We start from the raw sequence: 18,482 nt of genomic DNA on the forward strand, positions 1-18,482 counted from the left end.
TTTTCAGTCTTTATTATTTGATATAGAGGCAATTATGAGACAGAAGTAAAAACAAGCACTGTTTTATAAGAATGTTAGAACACCACTGGGGGTACACTGAGGTACCAAAAATTAAGTCTCAATGGGTCTTTTATGTGTTTTTTTTTTTTCAACATGGCTCATTGATTATTTAGAGTCAGCACTGTTTTTAGATAGATACACATTTTAATTTTCTAAATTCTTTGACTATTTATCCCCTTAATTCAGAAGTGTTTGGATTGTATAGAATTTGTCTCATTTGATTGTCATTGTTCTACACCAGTTCTCACTACTGTTAAATCCATTTTCTGATATATTGCAAGACTTATGAAAAATTGTATTTATACAATGTCACTCAAAACTAATTATTTTGGAACTAGGTTCTAAAGTAAACAAGCCTTGCAAAAAGCATGTCAACAAATGCAAATAAACCCTTGATGGAATCTATGACAATCTATTATATCTGATTTGTCTTTTTATTTTGTAATGCTCTTGGACACTAAAGGCAGCACAATGGAATGTATCAGGAAGTGTATGGACAATTTCACATTGCAAATGTTTCATACAGCAGCTCCCAACAAGGATGGCATGGCAGAAATTATGCAAAGAAAAGATATAAAAGAACAGTAGTGGATCGTCTTATTCTGAGCATATCAGTATTAAAGAAGCCATGTATGAATAATGTTCCTAACTATTTAGCAACAATGTCACTTTGCTCTTGGCTTTAAGATCAGAGTACAAAGAGAAACTACTGAGTTAATGTCAAAGTGGACAGGCTAGCTATTAGACTTGAAATTAGTTATGAAATGTGTAGCAACTTGTAATCGCAGTAAATGATGTGCATCTAAAAATAAAGAAACCCTATACTTTCGTAACAGTGAAACTAGTTGGATATTTGTATTCAACTGGATGTTTTGTAGTGCTTTTCAGTGATGGAAAAGACGGATTTTGGTGTGCACCAGGGTAATACCCAGCTCATTGCAGGCGTTCATGACCACCTCATCCGCAGTAGAGCCAGAGGGGGCGGCAATATACTCCACACCGCTCTAAAATCACACACAAATAGAAAACCACTTAAATCACAGTCACTTTTATGCACAATTTATATGCCATCGTAAGAAACAAAAGGAATGTATAATGCAGCAACAAGCAAATTTGATGGTGTATACAAGTGTGCCCAAAACATGAATAATGACTTAAAGGGGTCCTATTATGCTTATTCACTTTTTTAATTTTAGTCAGTGTGTAGTGTGTATGTATGGGCATAAAAAAAGATCTAGAAAGTTACAAATCTCAAAGTCCACTACAAAGGGAGTTACTTCGAACGGCTCGTTTGGACTACAGCGTTTGTTTTCCGGGCTTTGTGATATCACAAAGCGGCTCATTAGAAGATCATTAAAAATAATTCCCGCCTACAGACGTAGCTGGGCGCTGCCGGTGTGCCTACACTCATAGAAAATAATGTATTTGAATTTTAAAGATGTGGCGTGATGCGACGCTGCGCTTCTCGTCCGGTGCGCGACCGCCTGAAACGCTGTTTTTTTTCACCTCCATGCCCAAATGTCTTTGTTTGGGCTTCCGAAAGGGGATGATGTCAGGAAACAATGGTTGCAATTTATTTTTTAACTCTGTTCCTGAGCAAATTTTTTCCTGTAGACAATCCTGTGTGAGTGCATCTACTCTAAATATCACTTTTTACACAGAATGGTGTCATGACAATGGAAACAACTACCGCATTGGTGAAAAGTGGGAGCGACGGGCAGAAAACGGTCACTTGATGAGCTGCACTTGTTTGGGCAATGGCAAAGGAGAGTTCAAGTGTGAACCACGTAAGTGCTTCCTCTAAACAGACACTGTATAGTCAAGTTTATTCCAATCAGTGGAATTAAAAATCTAGCATTTTGTTATAGATGAGTCCATATGTTACGATGACGGAAAGATGTATCAGGTTGGAAACCAGTGGCAGAAAGAATACTTAGGGGCCATTTGCACTTGCACATGCTATGGCGGACAGCAGGTAAGACCAGAATATATTTTACGACAAAGTAGAGAAAGAAAATTTCAAAACATGCAATAAGATGCAATTCAAAGGGGGTGTTTTAAAGTCATATGCTTGAGTCTGGTGAAATGGATTGTATATGTGCTGCTCCTCAGGGCTGGCGATGTGAGAACTGCAGAAGGCCTGGTGCTGAGATAAGCTCTGACCTGCTCAAACCTGTCCGCTTAAACACTGGCCAGAGAATGGTGAGTATCGGCTTTCAGTCATGCAAGCATTTCAAAAGGCAAAAGAGTTATATTTTTGGTAAATGTGCACTGGCAATATATATCACATATATTTGAATGTATGTAGATAATTATTTATATATTTGAATGCATGTAGATAAATATTTCTGCTTTTTATTACATGACATATTCCCCTTCGTTCTTCCAGAACATTCAGTGCCCCATTGAATGTCTCCGACCTGAGCTTCTTGCAGATGCTGTGGCCAACGCCAAACCCAGAGAGTAAAATTGTTTCTGACCAAACTGCACCATGACCTTCTGCCCCCCTCATGCATCATTTCATTGGGACATGTAATAAAGATGTGATTTTATATGAGAACATACTAATCACATACTGCTTTAAAATCTCCCAGTTTATGTCATGTCTCCACTGCCGTCCAGTTGTGATGCCATAGCAACAGCTGCATTTATTCACAGCCTTTGATTGGCTGTTGTTTGGTTGAGGAATTTCAATGGCTTTTACATTTTTGTTTGCTAGTGTTTTATACATCCATTAAAAAAAATTACTGCAATGTCAAAAGATATTTCTTATTGCAGTCAGTTAAACCCATTTGTTGATACCAAAACTATAACGGGAAAGTGCATTTTCTCTGTTAATATGTGAAGAGATTTTTTTTATATATATATATATATATACAGCTTTCTAATCAATTAAATTTACAATAAACTACCTTACCATTATTGTTAGAGGTTTTCAGTCTTTATTATTTGATATAGAGGCAATTATGAGACAGAAGTAAAAACAAGCACTGTTTTATAAGAATGTTAGAACACCACTGGGGGTACACTGAGGTACCAAAAATTAAGTCTCAATGGGTCTTTTATGTGTTTTTTTTTTTTCAACATGGCTCATTGATTATTTAGAGTCAGCACTGTTTTTAGATAGATACACATTTTAATTTTCTAAATTCTTTGACTATTTATCCCCTTAATTCAGAAGTGTTTGGATTGTATAGAATTTGTCTCATTTGATTGTCATTGTTCTACACCAGTTCTCACTACTGTTAAATCCATTTTCTGATATATTGCAAGACTTATGAAAAATTGTATTTATACAATGTCACTCAAAACTAATTATTTTGGAACTAGGTTCTAAAGTAAACAAGCCTTGCAAAAAGCATGTCAACAAATGCAAATAAACCCTTGATGGAATCTATGACAATCTATTATATCTGATTTGTCTTTTTATTTTGTAATGCTCTTGGACACTAAAGGCAGCACAATGGAATGTATCAGGAAGTGTATGGACAATTTCACATTGCAAATGTTTCATACAGCAGCTCCCAACAAGGATGGCATGGCAGAAATTATGCAAAGAAAAGATATAAAAGAACAGTAGTGGATCGTCTTATTCTGAGCATATCAGTATTAAAGAAGCCATGTATGAATAATGTTCCTAACTATTTAGCAACAATGTCACTTTGCTCTTGGCTTTAAGATCAGAGTACAAAGAGAAACTACTGAGTTAATGTCAAAGTGGACAGGCTAGCTATTAGACTTGAAATTAGTTATGAAATGTGTAGCAACTTGTAATCGCAGTAAATGATGTGCATCTAAAAATAAAGAAACCCTATACTTTCGTAACAGTGAAACTAGTTGGATATTTGTATTCAACTGGATGTTTTGTAGTGCTTTTCAGTGATGGAAAAGACGGATTTTGGTGTGCACCAGGGTAATACCCAGCTCATTGCAGGCGTTCATGACCACCTCATCCGCAGTAGAGCCAGAGGGGGCGGCAATATACTCCACACCGCTCTAAAATCACACACAAATAGAAAACCACTTAAATCACAGTCACTTTTATGCACAATTTATATGCCATCGTAAGAAACAAAAGGAATGTATAATGCAGCAACAAGCAAATTTGATGGTGTATACAAGTGTGCCCAAAACATGAATAATGACTTAAAGGGGTCCTATTATGCTTATTCACTTTTTTAATTTTAGTCAGTGTGTAGTGTGTATGTATGGGCATAAAAAAAGATCTAGAAAGTTACAAATCTCAAAGTCCACTACAAAGGGAGTTACTTCGAACGGCTCGTTTGGACTACAGCGTTTGTTTTCCGGGCTTTGTGATATCACAAAGCGGCTCATTAGAAGATCATTAAAAATAATTCCCGCCTACAGACGTAGCTGGGCGCTGCCGGTGTGCCTACACTCATAGAAAATAATGTATTTGAATTTTAAAGATGTGGCGTGATGCGACGCTGCGCTTCTCGTCCGGTGCGCGACCGCCTGAAACGCTGTTTTTTTTCACCTCCATGCCCAAATGTCTTTGTTTGGGCTTCCGAAAGGGGATGATGTCAGGAAACAATGGTTGCAATTTATTTTTTAACTCTGTTCCTGAGCATTATAACCCCAATTTGCTATTGTGTCCTGCGCATTTCACTGAGGACAGCTTCCACAACACGAGGGAGTACAGTGTCGGATTCACCAAAAAGCTTTTGTTGAAAGACGGAGCAAGGGGCGTGGCAGTACTGAAACACCATCTAAGCTGTTCGCCAATCACAACGCACTGGTACAGCTAACCAATCACAACACATTTTGTTTTTCGGAAGGTGGACCTTCATCAAAGCCAGAACTAATCGAGCCGTTTGTGCCAGCCTGGGGAGAAAGGTATTTTAATAATGTAAATTATGTGAAAACTAATGCGTTTTTCGAACCATCAAGCATGAGAGCATGTTCTAGTACACCCCCAAAACAAAATCAAGACTTTGAAAAAGAGCATAATAGGACCCCTTTAAGCTTTATAACACTAGCAGAGGGTGTTTACCCGTTTGGCACGGTCAACATTATCCCGGAAGGGGAAGAAAGCATCTGAACTGAGGGCCACAGCCTGCAGAGAACTGATCCAGTTCTTCTTCTCAACCTCCAACAGAGTCTCAGGAACCTCGTCAAACAGACCCTTCCAAACCTCCATATCTGGACTCTAATGTACAAAAAAAAATTTCAATATCATTAGGCAAAACTCCACTGCGAAGCAATCTACGAAAATACTGCGGTGCATAAAATCCATTCTAAGATTTTATAAATTTCCAAGATTTGCCTGACGGTGTTTATTATTATTATTAATAATAATAATGATATTGTATTTTATTTATTATACCACCCAAAGAATTACATGAAATAAAACACTGCCATTTTCACAGGCACATTTACTACATTATCATTATCTTTATATTTCATTTGGGTTTTGGTGTGAAATAAGCTACACATTTCTTGACAGATTTCCTAAGATTTACCCCAAAATATTACACTTTAATGATCCCAAATGTCACAAAATGACAAAGTACTGTAAATCAACGGCACGTTTGATCCACAAATGATTTGAAAACAGAAACGGTGCATTAATATTCACTAAAAGTACTGTAGCTTTTGGAACTAGTCAAGTATAGTAGATCTCAAAAATATTCCCCAAGACAAATATTCACCAAGTTAACTAGGCTGGCCAATACATCCCTCTATGACCAGTACAAAACCAATTTTTCAATACACTACCTCTCCAATTGTTCCGCTGACATACTGATCAATGGCATTAGCCATCTCTGCACGCTTAACTCCGCTGCGGAATTTCATATTGAGAACTCGTGGATGGTGCCTGAGCCACCAGTTATCAGCCTTGTCTCCTGCCAGCCGAGTGCAGTGGATACGAGACTGCTGCCCAGCACCGATGCCAATCACCTAACAAACACACACACACACATAGTACACAATTTTGTACAACTCATTTTCAACCATTTACATGTTTTGGCATTTAAATGAAATTAAAACTTTTTGTTTTTAAGGTTTTTGGTTACCTGACCATCCTTTGCATAACACACAGAGTTGGACTGAGTGTACTTCACTGCGATAGTGGCTACAATGAGGTCTCGTAGGGCACTCTCAGAAAGCTTTCATGGGTGGAGAAAAAAAAATCACTTCATCTGTTATTTATTTATTTTTCACATATTAACATTAATATCACGGCCCTCTTTCCACAGTCCAATCAAATCGCTATTCAAAAATGTAATTTTTTACTATACAATATGGTTTCAAAAAGTATATTTCAAAATTGTGACAAAATCAAATGCATATTGAAGACATTTTGATCAATTTGCCTAATTAAAATCAGAACTTGCACAAATAAAACAATAATAGTGTTTCTCACCTTGCCCTTTGACACAATGTTGCTGAAGAGCTCTTTATCAATGACAGCTCCATTCCTCTTCTGTTTGAGGTGCAAACCAAACAGCACTCTCACCTCCTCTTCATCAGGTTCATACTCGGGATCCATCTTTTTAAAAAAAAGCATACATTACATTATGCAGGCTTAGAGTTGAAGCACATGGGCTTTGAGCATTCCTTGAAGTACTGTTCATAAGTTTGGGGCTAGTATTTTTTTTTTCTGAAAAATCAATAATGTGACAAGACTTTTAAAAAAAGAGAATGCGAAGTGTTTCTTGAGCAGCAAACCACCATATTAGAGTGATTTTTTAAAGGATCATGTGACACTGGTCATGTGAGACTGGAGTAATGATGCTGAAAATTCAGATTTGCCATAACATGAATGAACTACGTTTTAAAATATCTTAAAATAGAAAACAGCTATTTTAAATTGTGATAATATAATGGTCAAATAAATGAAGTCCAGGTGAGCACGAGAGACTTATTGACCCCAAACTTACTTTATGCATAATCACAAATGTGTATTGACCAAACAGAAAATGCTATGGGAAACGGTGGAGCAAACTTAGCCAAGCAACAATTCTTGTGTCTCTTTAAATCAATGAACAAGCATGGTTTACCCGAAGGACGCAATAGTTTCCATTCTTCTTTTTGGAGAGAATGCGAAGTGCTTCCTCATCATAACCAGGAGCAACGATACCATCTGAAACCTAAAGAAATTGGGTAAAGTTTTGTATAAAATATACAAATAAATTAATTTGTTAAATAAGAGGCTAATAAGAATGCTTAGATGTGATTCAAAAAGTTCTCACACACCTCTCTGGATATGATCTTGGCAGTAGGGACGTCACAGATGTCAGACAAAGCAATGAAGTCTCCAAAGGAGGACATCCTGTCAGAACCTACAAGATATTTTTCAGATTTTTCCACACTTCAGGCTTAAACATGCCAAACTACACACCTGATGGTGCATTCTTCTATTCTTCCTATTACTAAAGTTAAAAAAATTAAGATGCATGGACAGAAGTTTCACCTCTGGCTCTGGCGTATGCAGTTGCGAGGGGGGTGAGATCCTGGAGCATGTCATTCACCATACACACCTTGGCCTCATCTTCGCTCAAAGCGACACCAACTGCAGCTCCTGAAAGGTGAAAATGTGTCTCAAATGTGTGTCTTAAAAAGTCTAAGCCCTTTCCTAAACTCTACAAGACATGAGCATCTGAGAAACAAGTTTGCATGCATACCTGCAGGGCTGACATGTTTAAATGAAGTGGCAGCTGGTAACCCAAGAGCTTTCTTCAATTCTCTCACCAGCTGCCAGGCGTTCAGAGCATCGCACAGGTTAATGAAGCCTGGAGATCCATTCAGCACTGAGACCAAGTCAGAAATGTCGAGGAATATTAATATTCTATGTTTTGCAGTTGAATATTGATCTGGTAGTAGTATAAGTGATCCTATATACCGGTAAGTGGAAGTGCTGGGCGAAGAGTGTAGAGCTGAGCAGGTGCTTGATGGGGGTTCATGCCGTACCGCAGAGGCAGCTGGGAAATTCCTCGACTGTATTCACGTCTGAAGTAATCAGAAATGGCCTCGTCGTACTGAGCGGTGTGTGTGAAGGCCTGAGATATTACAAATATAAATTCACACATACATTCCAAGTTAACTAAAGTCACATTTGAACAACTGAAATTGGGGTCCTTGTTAATTGTTGATCAAAATAAATCGACTGATGGTTTTTTAATCAAGGATTAATGCAGATGTCTAAAAAGAAGGGGTGCTAATATGTTATGATAATTTGATGAGACAGTTACATAAAAATGCTGACATTAAAATGCTAGATTTTTAAATTCTATACCGTTTTAAATACATGCTACTATTTATTTTATTCATACTTTAAGAAATCATTAAATTGATAAAATGTTACAAAAGTGTTCTATTTCAAACAAAAGCTGTTCTTTTGAACTTTCTATTTATCAAAGAAACCTGAAACATGTATTAGTTTCCACAAAAATATGAAGCAGCACATCTTTTTTCCACTTTGATAATCATAAATGAGCAGCAAATCAGCATATTAGAATGATTTCTGAAGGATCATGTGACACTGAAGAAATTATATTGAAAATTCAACTTTGCCATCACAGGAAAAAAATACATTTTACAATATTTATTAAAAATATATATATTTTAAAAAGGTCATAAGAACACAAATAATTTTATTTAACACAATGTCCCAATTGATAACCTCAGATGCTTGAACTTTGGCTGCAACTTTCCTCATCTTCAGCAATCATCTGAAACCCAATCTGATCAAAAACAAGCAAACCGCCTCATGATCTCACAGCTATATTGTTTCTGTTAAAGGGTTTATCAGCACAGCTAAACATGAAGTCAATGGGTCAGAACTTAAGCAGGGCAAAAATACCCCCAAAAGTGACAAAATGTCCCTTCTATTTAAACTGTGGAACCAAAAACAACTTCTGTTCAATTTTGTTACGTATGACTTAGGCCAAGTTTACTGTTTGTTTCAGGTAAAAGGCCTGAAAGCATGAATTGGACACGAGTAAGCCTATTGCTCAATGCTAACAGCAAGTCTTTGTGCATGTCTGAACATGATTTACCACAAAATTCAGAACACTAGCTATTCATGTCTTGCATCTAAAAAGGAGTTAATTCATTTAGAATTACAATAAAGTATTTTATGTATTTTAGGCCCGGTTTCACAGACGGGGCTTAACTTAAGCCAGGACTAGGCCTTAGTTAAAGATATTTAAGCAGCTTTTATAAAACAAAAATGCCTTAGAAAAAAACATTATAGGTGTGCATCTTGAGAAAGAACAATGACACTGACATATTTTAAGATATTTTCCGCTGAGACAGCTCAAACATGCATTTTAGTCTGGGACTAGCCTTAAGCCTTGTCTGTGAAACCGGAGGACAGTATATCATATTACACCATTTCATGCATATAGGCCTATGATATGGTTCAGTATTAAATTAAAAATGAATCTGTTCTGTTAATCTGAACATTAATTTTATTAGTGGTGAAAATCCTCTGGAGTTCAGTGGGTTCAGATCACGTCAGGTGAGGTTCACAGAGTTTTGGATATGCAAAGGTCAGTGGGTTGTTGAAGCTTAATCAAACCTCCTTTCAGACAGGATTGTCATGGTTACCTTGAGTGCAAGAGTCTTGCGGGTTTCCATTGTGGTATCATGGTTGTCGGAGGATTCCATTTCCTTGGCAACAACATCATAATCAGACGGATCACAGACTACAGTGACTCTGGCGTGATTCTTAGCTGCCGCTCGAAGAAGAGTAACTCCACCTAAATATGATTGTGGGATTAATGGCGAAATTTTTGTTAACCGGGTGAATCTCACAAAGGCTATCAAGTAAAAAAAAAATGTGCCAATTAAGCACATTTCCCAAAATTCAATACATAATAACTAGCACCATAGACCAGTGTTGTTGCTTGTAACTAAAACTAAAGCTATAAAAATTGTACGTTAAATAAAAGCTTAAATAACACAAAATATAAATATTAGATTAACATTTTTAACTTAAAAAAAACTTAAATAGAAATTAGAAATGATATCTTGGAAGCTAGCTGAAATCAAATATGTTTAAAAGTGGAAGTACTAAATTAAAACTAAAATAAAATTTTATTAAAGTTAAAAAAAATAATAAAATAAACACATAAATGACTAAAACTTAAACAAATTTGAAATGAAACCTGAAAATATAATAGGGTCGTTCTTCATTTGTGGTGGCAAGAAGTGTCCCTCTACTTTGTAACAGCTGAAATACTTCAAATGCTAATAAATCAAACTATTTGCATGTTTGTATCAATAGAAATTATACTTAAGTAACACTGCCATAGACTGACATATAATAAGCAGTATAAATATGTATTGGATGCAGAAGTTAATGTGATATGCATATTTTTTTTAAATAACGACAACAATGAAGATTAATTTTGGGAGAAATAAGTGGTTACTTCTTATGAAAAAAGGATGTTACCCCCCCCCCTCTGTGCAAAATATATTTTCTTTTAATTTCGACAGAAAAAATATATCCCGGACTTGTGCGGGACTGTCTTTGTAAGACTCAACTAATAAATTTGAATGCATAATTTCCTAGTTTAGTTCACTCTTACACTTATAATATTGCTTATAATCTTTACTCTAAAGCACATTTAAAAGTTTTCCTCTATAGAAATGCATCATCAAATTTCATAAAACATACAAAAACCATTCAAAGCAAATATTAAACAAGGAGTCAATTCTAAGCCCTTTAATCAAAGCCCTGAGAACCATTAACAGTGTACTGACCGATGTCAATCTGCTCAACAGCGTCTTCCACAGTCACACTGGGGGATGCAACGGTCTTCACAAACGGGTAAAGGTTACACACAGCCACTCTTGAAAAACATAAGTTCACATAAATATTAAGTACTACTGCCTTTTCTCTTGATTTAATAATTTAGAAATTATTTACCAACTACAATTAACAAAAATATGCAGACTAGAAGTTGCTAGACTAGATTGCATCATTACTACTATACATAATTCACAGTGATCATATGACCCTGTCAGCCAATCAAACTTCGCTCTAAATGGCTGAGAGCCAGTAAGTGTGATGAAGACTTTTGGTTACACCACAGCGGCACTACTTGAATTATCAGTAATTAGATTACCCACGCGGAGTCTCGACTTCTAACAAAAAAGCCAATGGAAAGCATGTTAGCACCACTAAAACTGATTATATCCGTACTGGTGTCACATGATGATCATTCATGAAACAACATGACCTGAATTTAAAATCAATAAAGCAGAACTTGCAAAACAAGTACCACGGTATTACCCCTGTAACATAGATAGCATTGGAATGGTTTGCTTACTGAACAGTATTACCTGACAAGACTAAACCCTAGTTTTTCCATATCAGCCTTATCAGAGGGAGTTTGTCTGGCCAAAATACCACCGTGGACAGCAGGATGAAGGGTCTTGACTCTTCCTCCAAGCATTTCAGGGAATCCAGTGAGATCAGATACATCCCTGTATGAAAAAATTAAATTACATATACATGCACGTGTGTGTATGTATGTATGTATGTGTATATATATTTATACACACACACACACCATTTTAAAATGACAAGAGGGTGAGTAGGGGTACATGAACCCCCTCTAAAAGAAATATACCTGATTTAGTTACTGCTTTAGTATTACACAAATCACAGCAGCTATAAATAAATGTAAATGAGATGCAGTAAAAAAAATGTGACCTGACAGTGAGTCCAGCATCTCTGAGAGTTTTGGCGGTGCCGCCTGATGCCACTAACGACAGACCCACTGATACCAGACGCCTGGCAAACTCCACCAGTCCGGTTTTATCAGAAACACTCAGCAATGCTGAAAGAGATCATCAATTAATCATATCAATTAAACTGCACATACACAAGGAAATGCATCTGATATTTAGCAACTGCAGCAGTGTGGTTTACTTTAACTACTTCAACTGCATGTGATGCATCACTTTTGCACAAATCCAGGCTTCATGAATCAGTTTGTTGATACCATGGTATTTCATTAAATACTGTAACAGTACTATTTCAGACAAGGTACTTCTACATAGTCAGTGGTACTACAATTAATGCAAAGAAAAATGATAAAAACTGAAATTCGTCCATCACTGCATAGGTAGTATTTCGAAGAAAACCATGGTATTACCATTATACCTTGTCCCAAAAACCATGGTACATATGGTGAGTGATACCAGGGTTTAGAAAACAGCAATACTTAGATAATATGGTACTGTAGCCAGACCAATTCAAATACATTAGCATATAGTACTTTCATCACGGTAGTGTCAAAAAGCATAGTACCATGGTGTTTTTGGTATAGTTTATTAGTTACATGAGAGCAGTTTTCAGAATGAGAACCAAATACAAACTTTTCTCAATTTGAAATCGTCTATAAAGTTTAATTTTAATGTCAGTAAAGTAAGTTATGTGAGAGCTCAAGACACTGCGACAAGACATCGCCCAACAAAAACAAACACGACACAAAGTATTTGATTTGTAGGCAGCAACGTGCAGAAGATAAAAAAAAAAGACACAATATTACCAAGTTCGGATGCCATGCTGCAGGTAAAATAGAGTAAAGGTGAGATTTGTGCTGTAGTAGTGTCTCGTGCAACGCGCGATTTTAATCAAAACACGTGGTTGCAATAGTTTTATCCGCTTGGATGCATGACGGGAAATGTAGTTTTTACGTCAAACGACACTCCCACCTTACCGTAGCACAAGGAAGTGTTTTATTCAGTTTTCTTATTTACAGAAAAATTATTATAAATAATACAAACGATAATGCATTAGCAAACCTATATAACTAAATATACAGTTAGGCAATGAAATCACAAAAATATAACCAGTGTTGGGGAAAGTTACTTTTAAAAGTAATGCATTACAATATTGCGTTACTCCATAAAAAAGTAACTAATTACGCTACTTAGTTACTTTTATGGAAAGTAATGCGTTACGTTACTTTTGCGTAACTTTTTTAATCTGGACAGGGCTTGCTAGTTTGTTTTAAAAATAAAAAAAGTTATATTTTTGGCAAATATAAAAGCCTTTTCACACCAAAAGTGAAATGAATAAGCCTCAGACTGAAGGGAAAGTACATTTACGTCCGTACAGTAGAGTGCAGAAGAAGACATTTCAACACACTTCAGCAATAAAAAAAGACACACAAATGTTTTTCTAGAGTAATTTGTGCTTATTAGTATGGTTGAACTGGATCATCGAAGGTCAGAAGCAAATACATTGGTTAATAGAATGGGATTAAATACATAAAGGATATTTGTGTTGTTTAACATTTAATTATTGCAGGTTTGCGTCATATTCTGAGTTGCATTATTTTTATTCATTTTGAGGAATAATGAATCTGTTTTTTTGTGTGTGTGAGTGAGATGAATTAATGCATATTCATATTTATTTTAGAACTACAGTAACATCTGATTTCTCTCAACATGGGGACAGGAGAGCTGTCAATCAATAAATTGGAAAAAAAAGGTAACTTGCGTTACTTATTTGAAAAAGTAACTCAGATATTCTCTTGTAAATTAAAAAATAATGCGTTACTTTACTAGTTACTTGGAAAAAAAGTAATCTGATTACGTAACTCGCGTTACTTGTAATGCGTTACCCCAACACTGCTTATAACTGAGTGACATTACAAAGTTGACATTTACCTGAACACACCAATAGATGGCGCCTCGCGCACACCTTGCGTTCGCACAACACATCATTTGTAAGCATTCAGGCTCCTTGTTTTGTCCTCAGTGTCCTCTTTTGGTCCAGTAGACTAGAGCATGGACTTTTCAGAGAGATTGGCATGATGCTTATCTCAATAAATGGAGCCGAAAATCCCAGAACGTCAAGCTCTTTTACAGTAGGATTTAATGGCACCAAATATCTGAATGCAAAGTATCTGATAACAAAATATAAAAAAGCTATTTATAACAATTAAGATAACACAAGCACATTTGTAAATAAAAAACATTTCATCAAATGAAATTTGAAATGACAAACAATAATAATAAAAAAAAATTCTAATGAAGACAAAATTTTAGCCACACCTAAAATGTTACAATGCAGTAACTTAATAAAAGAATAGTTTAATTGTAAAGTAAGGTAAATTTTGAGGTATAGTAGAGTAAAGAAAGTTTCATTAAAGTTTCAAGCAGGTCATTAAATGCAAAGAATTTATGATTTGGTTGTATAACACTTATAGTACATATAGGCTTTTTACATCCTGAGAAGAATTTCACCTATTTTTATGGCAGGAGAATAATGTAGATGATGCAAACTTTAAAGGCAAACAAATTAACTATGTTTTTTTTTTTTTTTTTAATCATAACTGGTTGAACACTATGCATGTAATAAAAAAACAGTGTATTTTAAGTACATTCAGGGCAGACTAATCTAATCCAATCTCAGACTAATCTCACGGCAATTCAATACTTTACGTTTCGCTGAATTGGTGGCTAATTTATAAATTCTATATTCAAATAATAATAAAAAATATAGGTATAGTAGAGTAAAGAAAGTTTCATTAAAGTTTCAAGCAGGTCATTAAATGCAAAGAATTTATGATTTGGTTGTATAACACTTATAGTACATATAGGCTTTTTACATCCTGAGAAGAATTTCACCTATTTTTATGGCAGGAGAATAATGTAGATGATGCAAACTTTAAAGGCAAACAAATTAACTATTTTTTTTTTTTTTTTTTTAATCATAACTGGTTGAACACTATGCATGTAATAAAAAAACAGCGTATTTTAAGTACATTCAGGGCAGACTAATCTAATCCAATCTCAGACTAATCTCACGGCAATTCAATACTTTACGTTTCGCTGAATTGGTGGCTAATTTATAAATTCTATATTCAAATATAATAAAAAATATACTGACCATTTATGTCAATCCAATGTAGTGTTTTCTCTTCAATACCCTGCTCCTTGTATATATTAAATAGCCTATTTTATACAGACTGGTTTTATATGTATTGTAGTTGAAATCAAATCAGGATTGAGCAGGAACATGAGTAATACTATGACACTACATATATATGTAGTAACATTTTTTTAAGGCATTTGGCCTTAAGTTGAGTTAGCGGAAAACCAGTCAAATTCAGGGTTATTATAGATTACTAAAACAATACACTCTAAAAAATGCTGGGTTAAATACAACCCAGTGCTGGGTAAAATAAAGACAAACCCAGTAATTGGGCTGTTTTGACCCAGCGGTTGGGTTAAATGTTTAACCCAACCTTCTGGGTAGTAACCCAACCGCTGGGTCAAAACAACCCAATTGCTGGGTTTGTCCCTATTTTACCCAGCACTGGGTTGTATTTAACCCAGCATTTTTTAGAGTGTAATATGACATTTTCATTACATAAAAACAAATGCTTACTGAAAGAAAATCAAATTAAAAAAATTGTTTTAATTAACTGGATAAACTAAAATAACTGAACGAAATTAATAAATAAGGCATTTTTAAAACAGAAAGTAATAAAAATGACAATAAACAACAAAATTAATCAAATGTCACCTAAAATGAAAATTAAAACGGGAAAGATAAATTCCAAAATTTTTGTATCACAGTGATACAAAAATAACACTGGCCCAGATTCAAACTCAAGTTGGCCACACAAGCACCACAGCATGTGCGCAAACAACCAGGCCACATCTCCAAGTACCACTTTATTTTAAGGGTGGAAAATAAAATCAAAAACCCACTCATCAGGAGCACTTAAATTATTTGCTTCTGCAAAAGCCTTGAGTTTTTACAGTAAGCCGCATGTCTTCTGCCAGCTCAGTAATTGGTGTGTTTGGGTGAAAATACATAATGAGTTCATTAGGGCACATTCCAGTAATCAAAAAGGGTGTCGTTTTAATTACTGGGCTTGTGCCAATCCAAGCCCGCTTACGACTTTTGGAAACCTGTCTTTGTAATTTAATTAAAGTGAACAAATGGCATGCGCAAACTTGGCCCTGGAGGGCAATTAAGACAGAATTGCGAGCGAGTGAACCCCAACTGGACGATTTGCGCCACCTATGTCAGTTAAGTTGATTGCATCGATTTCATTGATTTGCAACAGCTTCAGGCTAATTTCATCTCCCAAGGTGTGCACTCTGTCTCCAGAGGCACTACTTATTTATTTCTTTCTTTAGCCTTCCACAGTCCACCTCTTTAGATTTTGCCAAGTGATTAGATGAAAGTGTTTCATCAGGGGCAACAAAAAGTCTCTTTTGCTAAGGGTGCCATGAGGTTGGGGGAATCAATAACTTTTTATTTGCCTCGGGGTCAGCACAGGTTGGATGTTATTGATGCTCTTAAATGCATCACAACTCTCTACTCGAGGAGCGCAAAATGCTGAGGTAGGCGAGAAAGTGGCCTAGACCAGGGAAAACGACATATGTTTTGAAACCCACTTACATATGCAACATAACGGTCAAATATTCTAGAATGCTTGTGCTACCATTGTTGCAAAATAATTAGAGGAGGTTAACATGATATTATTTGAGGTAGCATGCTATTTAAAGTAATAGTTCACCCAAAAAATGAAAAGAGTTTGTTTCTTCATTGGAGTAGATTTGGAGAAATGTAGCATCACTTGCTCACCAATGGATGCTCTGCAGTGAATGGGTGCCGTCAGAATGAGAGTCCAAACAGCTGATAAAAACATCACAAAAGTAATCCACACGTAATTCACTCCACTCCAGTCCATCAATTAACATCTTGTGAAGTGAAAAGCTGTGTGCTTGTAAGTGGAAAAAAATCCATCATTAAAATGTTATATTGGCAAAAATACCAGTCTATAATCCATAATAATGCTTACTGTCTTTAACTGAAAAATGAGTGTTTACTATTGTCACTTTGCATTATTGACACTATTTTCCTAATTAATGCTGTTCAGTTGCTTTGACACAATCTGTATTGTTAAAAGCGCTATATAAATAAAGGTGACTTGACTTGACTTGACTTGACTTACTCCAGTGAAAAAATCCATCTTCTGTAGGCCTCTCACATCAAATTCCACCAACTAATTTGCTGGTAAACAGAGCTTGATCCGTGCATATTTCTCTCCTGATTCAGATGAGATGACTTTTTTTCTCTGGATAACGCAATATTATGCATAGAGGCAACAATATTAAGTAAAAAAAAAAAAAAAAAAACCTTGATGAAATTGTTTCTTACAAACACGCAGCTTTTCACTTCACAAGACATTAATTGATGGACTGGAGTGGTGTGGATTACTTGTGGATTATTGTGATGTTTTTATCAGCTGTTTGAACTCTCATTCTGACGGCACCCATTCACTGCAAATTGATGTAATGCTACATTTCTCCAAATCTGTTCTGATGTCTTATTGTTTCTTCAGTGTAAACCTATGGAGTTTTTTCACCTGTTTTATCATCCATCAGATGAAAATGATAAGTTTCTTCTCAACAAACTGCACAATTTTAGGTGTTGTTTAATATCTGCAGCACAGTTTAACACTTAGGGTTAAGGTTTGTTTCAAATGTCACACTCAATTGGCTTCCAACATTTCATTAGGAGATTCATTGATTCATTGATAATAAAGTCACCTCCAACAGTACAAATCTTGCAACCTTGACACCAAATCTAGAAATCAGCTTGACACAAAACCTCAGAAGTCCTTGAACTGTCCTTGCTTACCGTATCTGTATATCTTTTCCTGTTTTTTTTTCCATCCACCAGCTTGATCAGTGTAATGGTTACATTTATCTTCTGCTCTGCTGTGATTGTATCTAATTGGCAGATCAGGACTTCATTAAAGCAGATTAAGTGTGAGGGAAGATGGGCAAAACACTGTGTTGTATCAGTGAACGGGGTGACGTGAAGGAGAGAATTAGCTGATTAAAATGGACAAGCGCGTGGACATAAGGTGGGAGGGGCTGCGGGTGATTGATGGGTAGTTGTAGCAGGTTGAAGTGTTTGGGTAAGGCCTGTCAGTGAGCTGGTAGAGAATGAGTGAGCTGTCTTCATCAATTTAGAGCCATTATCATGTCAAAAGGAAAGATGCCATCTGCATGAGACACAAGCGTGTGTGTGTGCATCTATTTCTTTGCATTGTAATGTCTTGCAAACATGCACTATTACTATGCACACAAATGCATTCAAATAGAAGATTCTGGGGCTAGTTGTCACACAGGGAAGGGCTGTATTTCAGTATTATTATAGTTAACTACAACTAAAACTATATATAAAAAAATTATTAAAATGAACTTGAACTTATAAAATAATCTAGCCAAGTTAATTTAACTTTACATACTAAAATAACTAGAACTAAAAGTTACGCTAAAATAAAAATGAATTATATAGAATATTAAATAAATAAATAAAAATGACATTTACATGTATCAAAATTACTACAACTTTAATATAAAAAACGAATTCAAAATTCACAATATAAAAGTATCTCAAG

At 35.6% G+C, this 18,482-nt stretch overlaps 2 protein-coding genes across 2 annotated transcripts; one reads left to right on the top strand and one right to left on the bottom strand.

Moving 5' to 3' along the window:
• Nucleotides 1-1,663: 1,663 nt before the first annotated feature.
• On the top strand, nucleotides 1,664-3,455 carry LOC107556292 (fibronectin-like). Its single transcript, XM_016239364.1, has 4 exons — nucleotides 1,664-1,847; nucleotides 1,929-2,035; nucleotides 2,173-2,262; nucleotides 2,450-3,455. The coding sequence occupies exons 1-4, from the start codon at nucleotides 1,796-1,798 to the stop codon at nucleotides 2,525-2,527; spliced, it is 327 nt and encodes a 108-aa protein (XP_016094850.1). The 5' UTR covers nucleotides 1,664-1,795; the 3' UTR covers nucleotides 2,528-3,455.
• Nucleotides 2,968-12,606, bottom strand: LOC107556291 (bifunctional purine biosynthesis protein PURH-like). The gene is made up of 15 exons (XM_016239363.1): nucleotides 12,591-12,606; nucleotides 11,750-11,876; nucleotides 11,377-11,520; nucleotides 10,795-10,883; nucleotides 9,637-9,788; nucleotides 7,928-8,084; nucleotides 7,710-7,835; nucleotides 7,499-7,606; nucleotides 7,282-7,367; nucleotides 7,086-7,175; nucleotides 6,449-6,574; nucleotides 6,099-6,191; nucleotides 5,800-5,982; nucleotides 5,075-5,230; nucleotides 2,968-4,056 (listed from the first exon to the last, which is right to left on the bottom strand). The coding sequence occupies exons 1-15, from the start codon at nucleotides 12,604-12,606 to the stop codon at nucleotides 3,937-3,939; spliced, it is 1,773 nt and encodes a 590-aa protein (XP_016094849.1). The 3' UTR covers nucleotides 2,968-3,936.
• Nucleotides 12,607-18,482: the final 5,876 nt, after the last annotated feature.

This window comes from Sinocyclocheilus grahami, unplaced genomic scaffold (assembly GCF_001515645.1).
Source record: "Sinocyclocheilus grahami isolate Dianchi unplaced genomic scaffold, SAMN03320097.WGS_v1.1 scaffold563.1, whole genome shotgun sequence".
Lineage (NCBI taxonomy): Eukaryota > Metazoa > Chordata > Actinopteri > Cypriniformes > Cyprinidae > Sinocyclocheilus > Sinocyclocheilus grahami.

Excerpts from the sequence above, each read along its gene's own strand:
- LOC107556292 (XM_016239364.1), top strand. The coding sequence starts at position 1,796 with ATGAGCTGCACTTGTTTGGGCAATGGCAAAGGAGAGTTCAAGTGTGAA. Across the intron at positions 2,036-2,172 it reads CATGCTATGGCGGACAGCAG|GGCTGGCGATGTGAGAACTG; the intron begins GTAAGACCAGAA and ends GCTGCTCCTCAG. Across the intron at positions 2,263-2,449 it reads TAAACACTGGCCAGAGAATG|AACATTCAGTGCCCCATTGA; the intron begins GTGAGTATCGGC and ends TCGTTCTTCCAG.
- LOC107556291 (XM_016239363.1), bottom strand. Across the intron at positions 7,368-7,498 it reads TGCATACGCCAGAGCCAGAG|GTTCTGACAGGATGTCCTCC; the intron begins GTGAAACTTCTG and ends AATATCTTGTAG. Across the intron at positions 5,231-5,799 it reads TCAGCGGAACAATTGGAGAG|AGTCCAGATATGGAGGTTTG; the intron begins GTAGTGTATTGA and ends TTTGTACATTAG.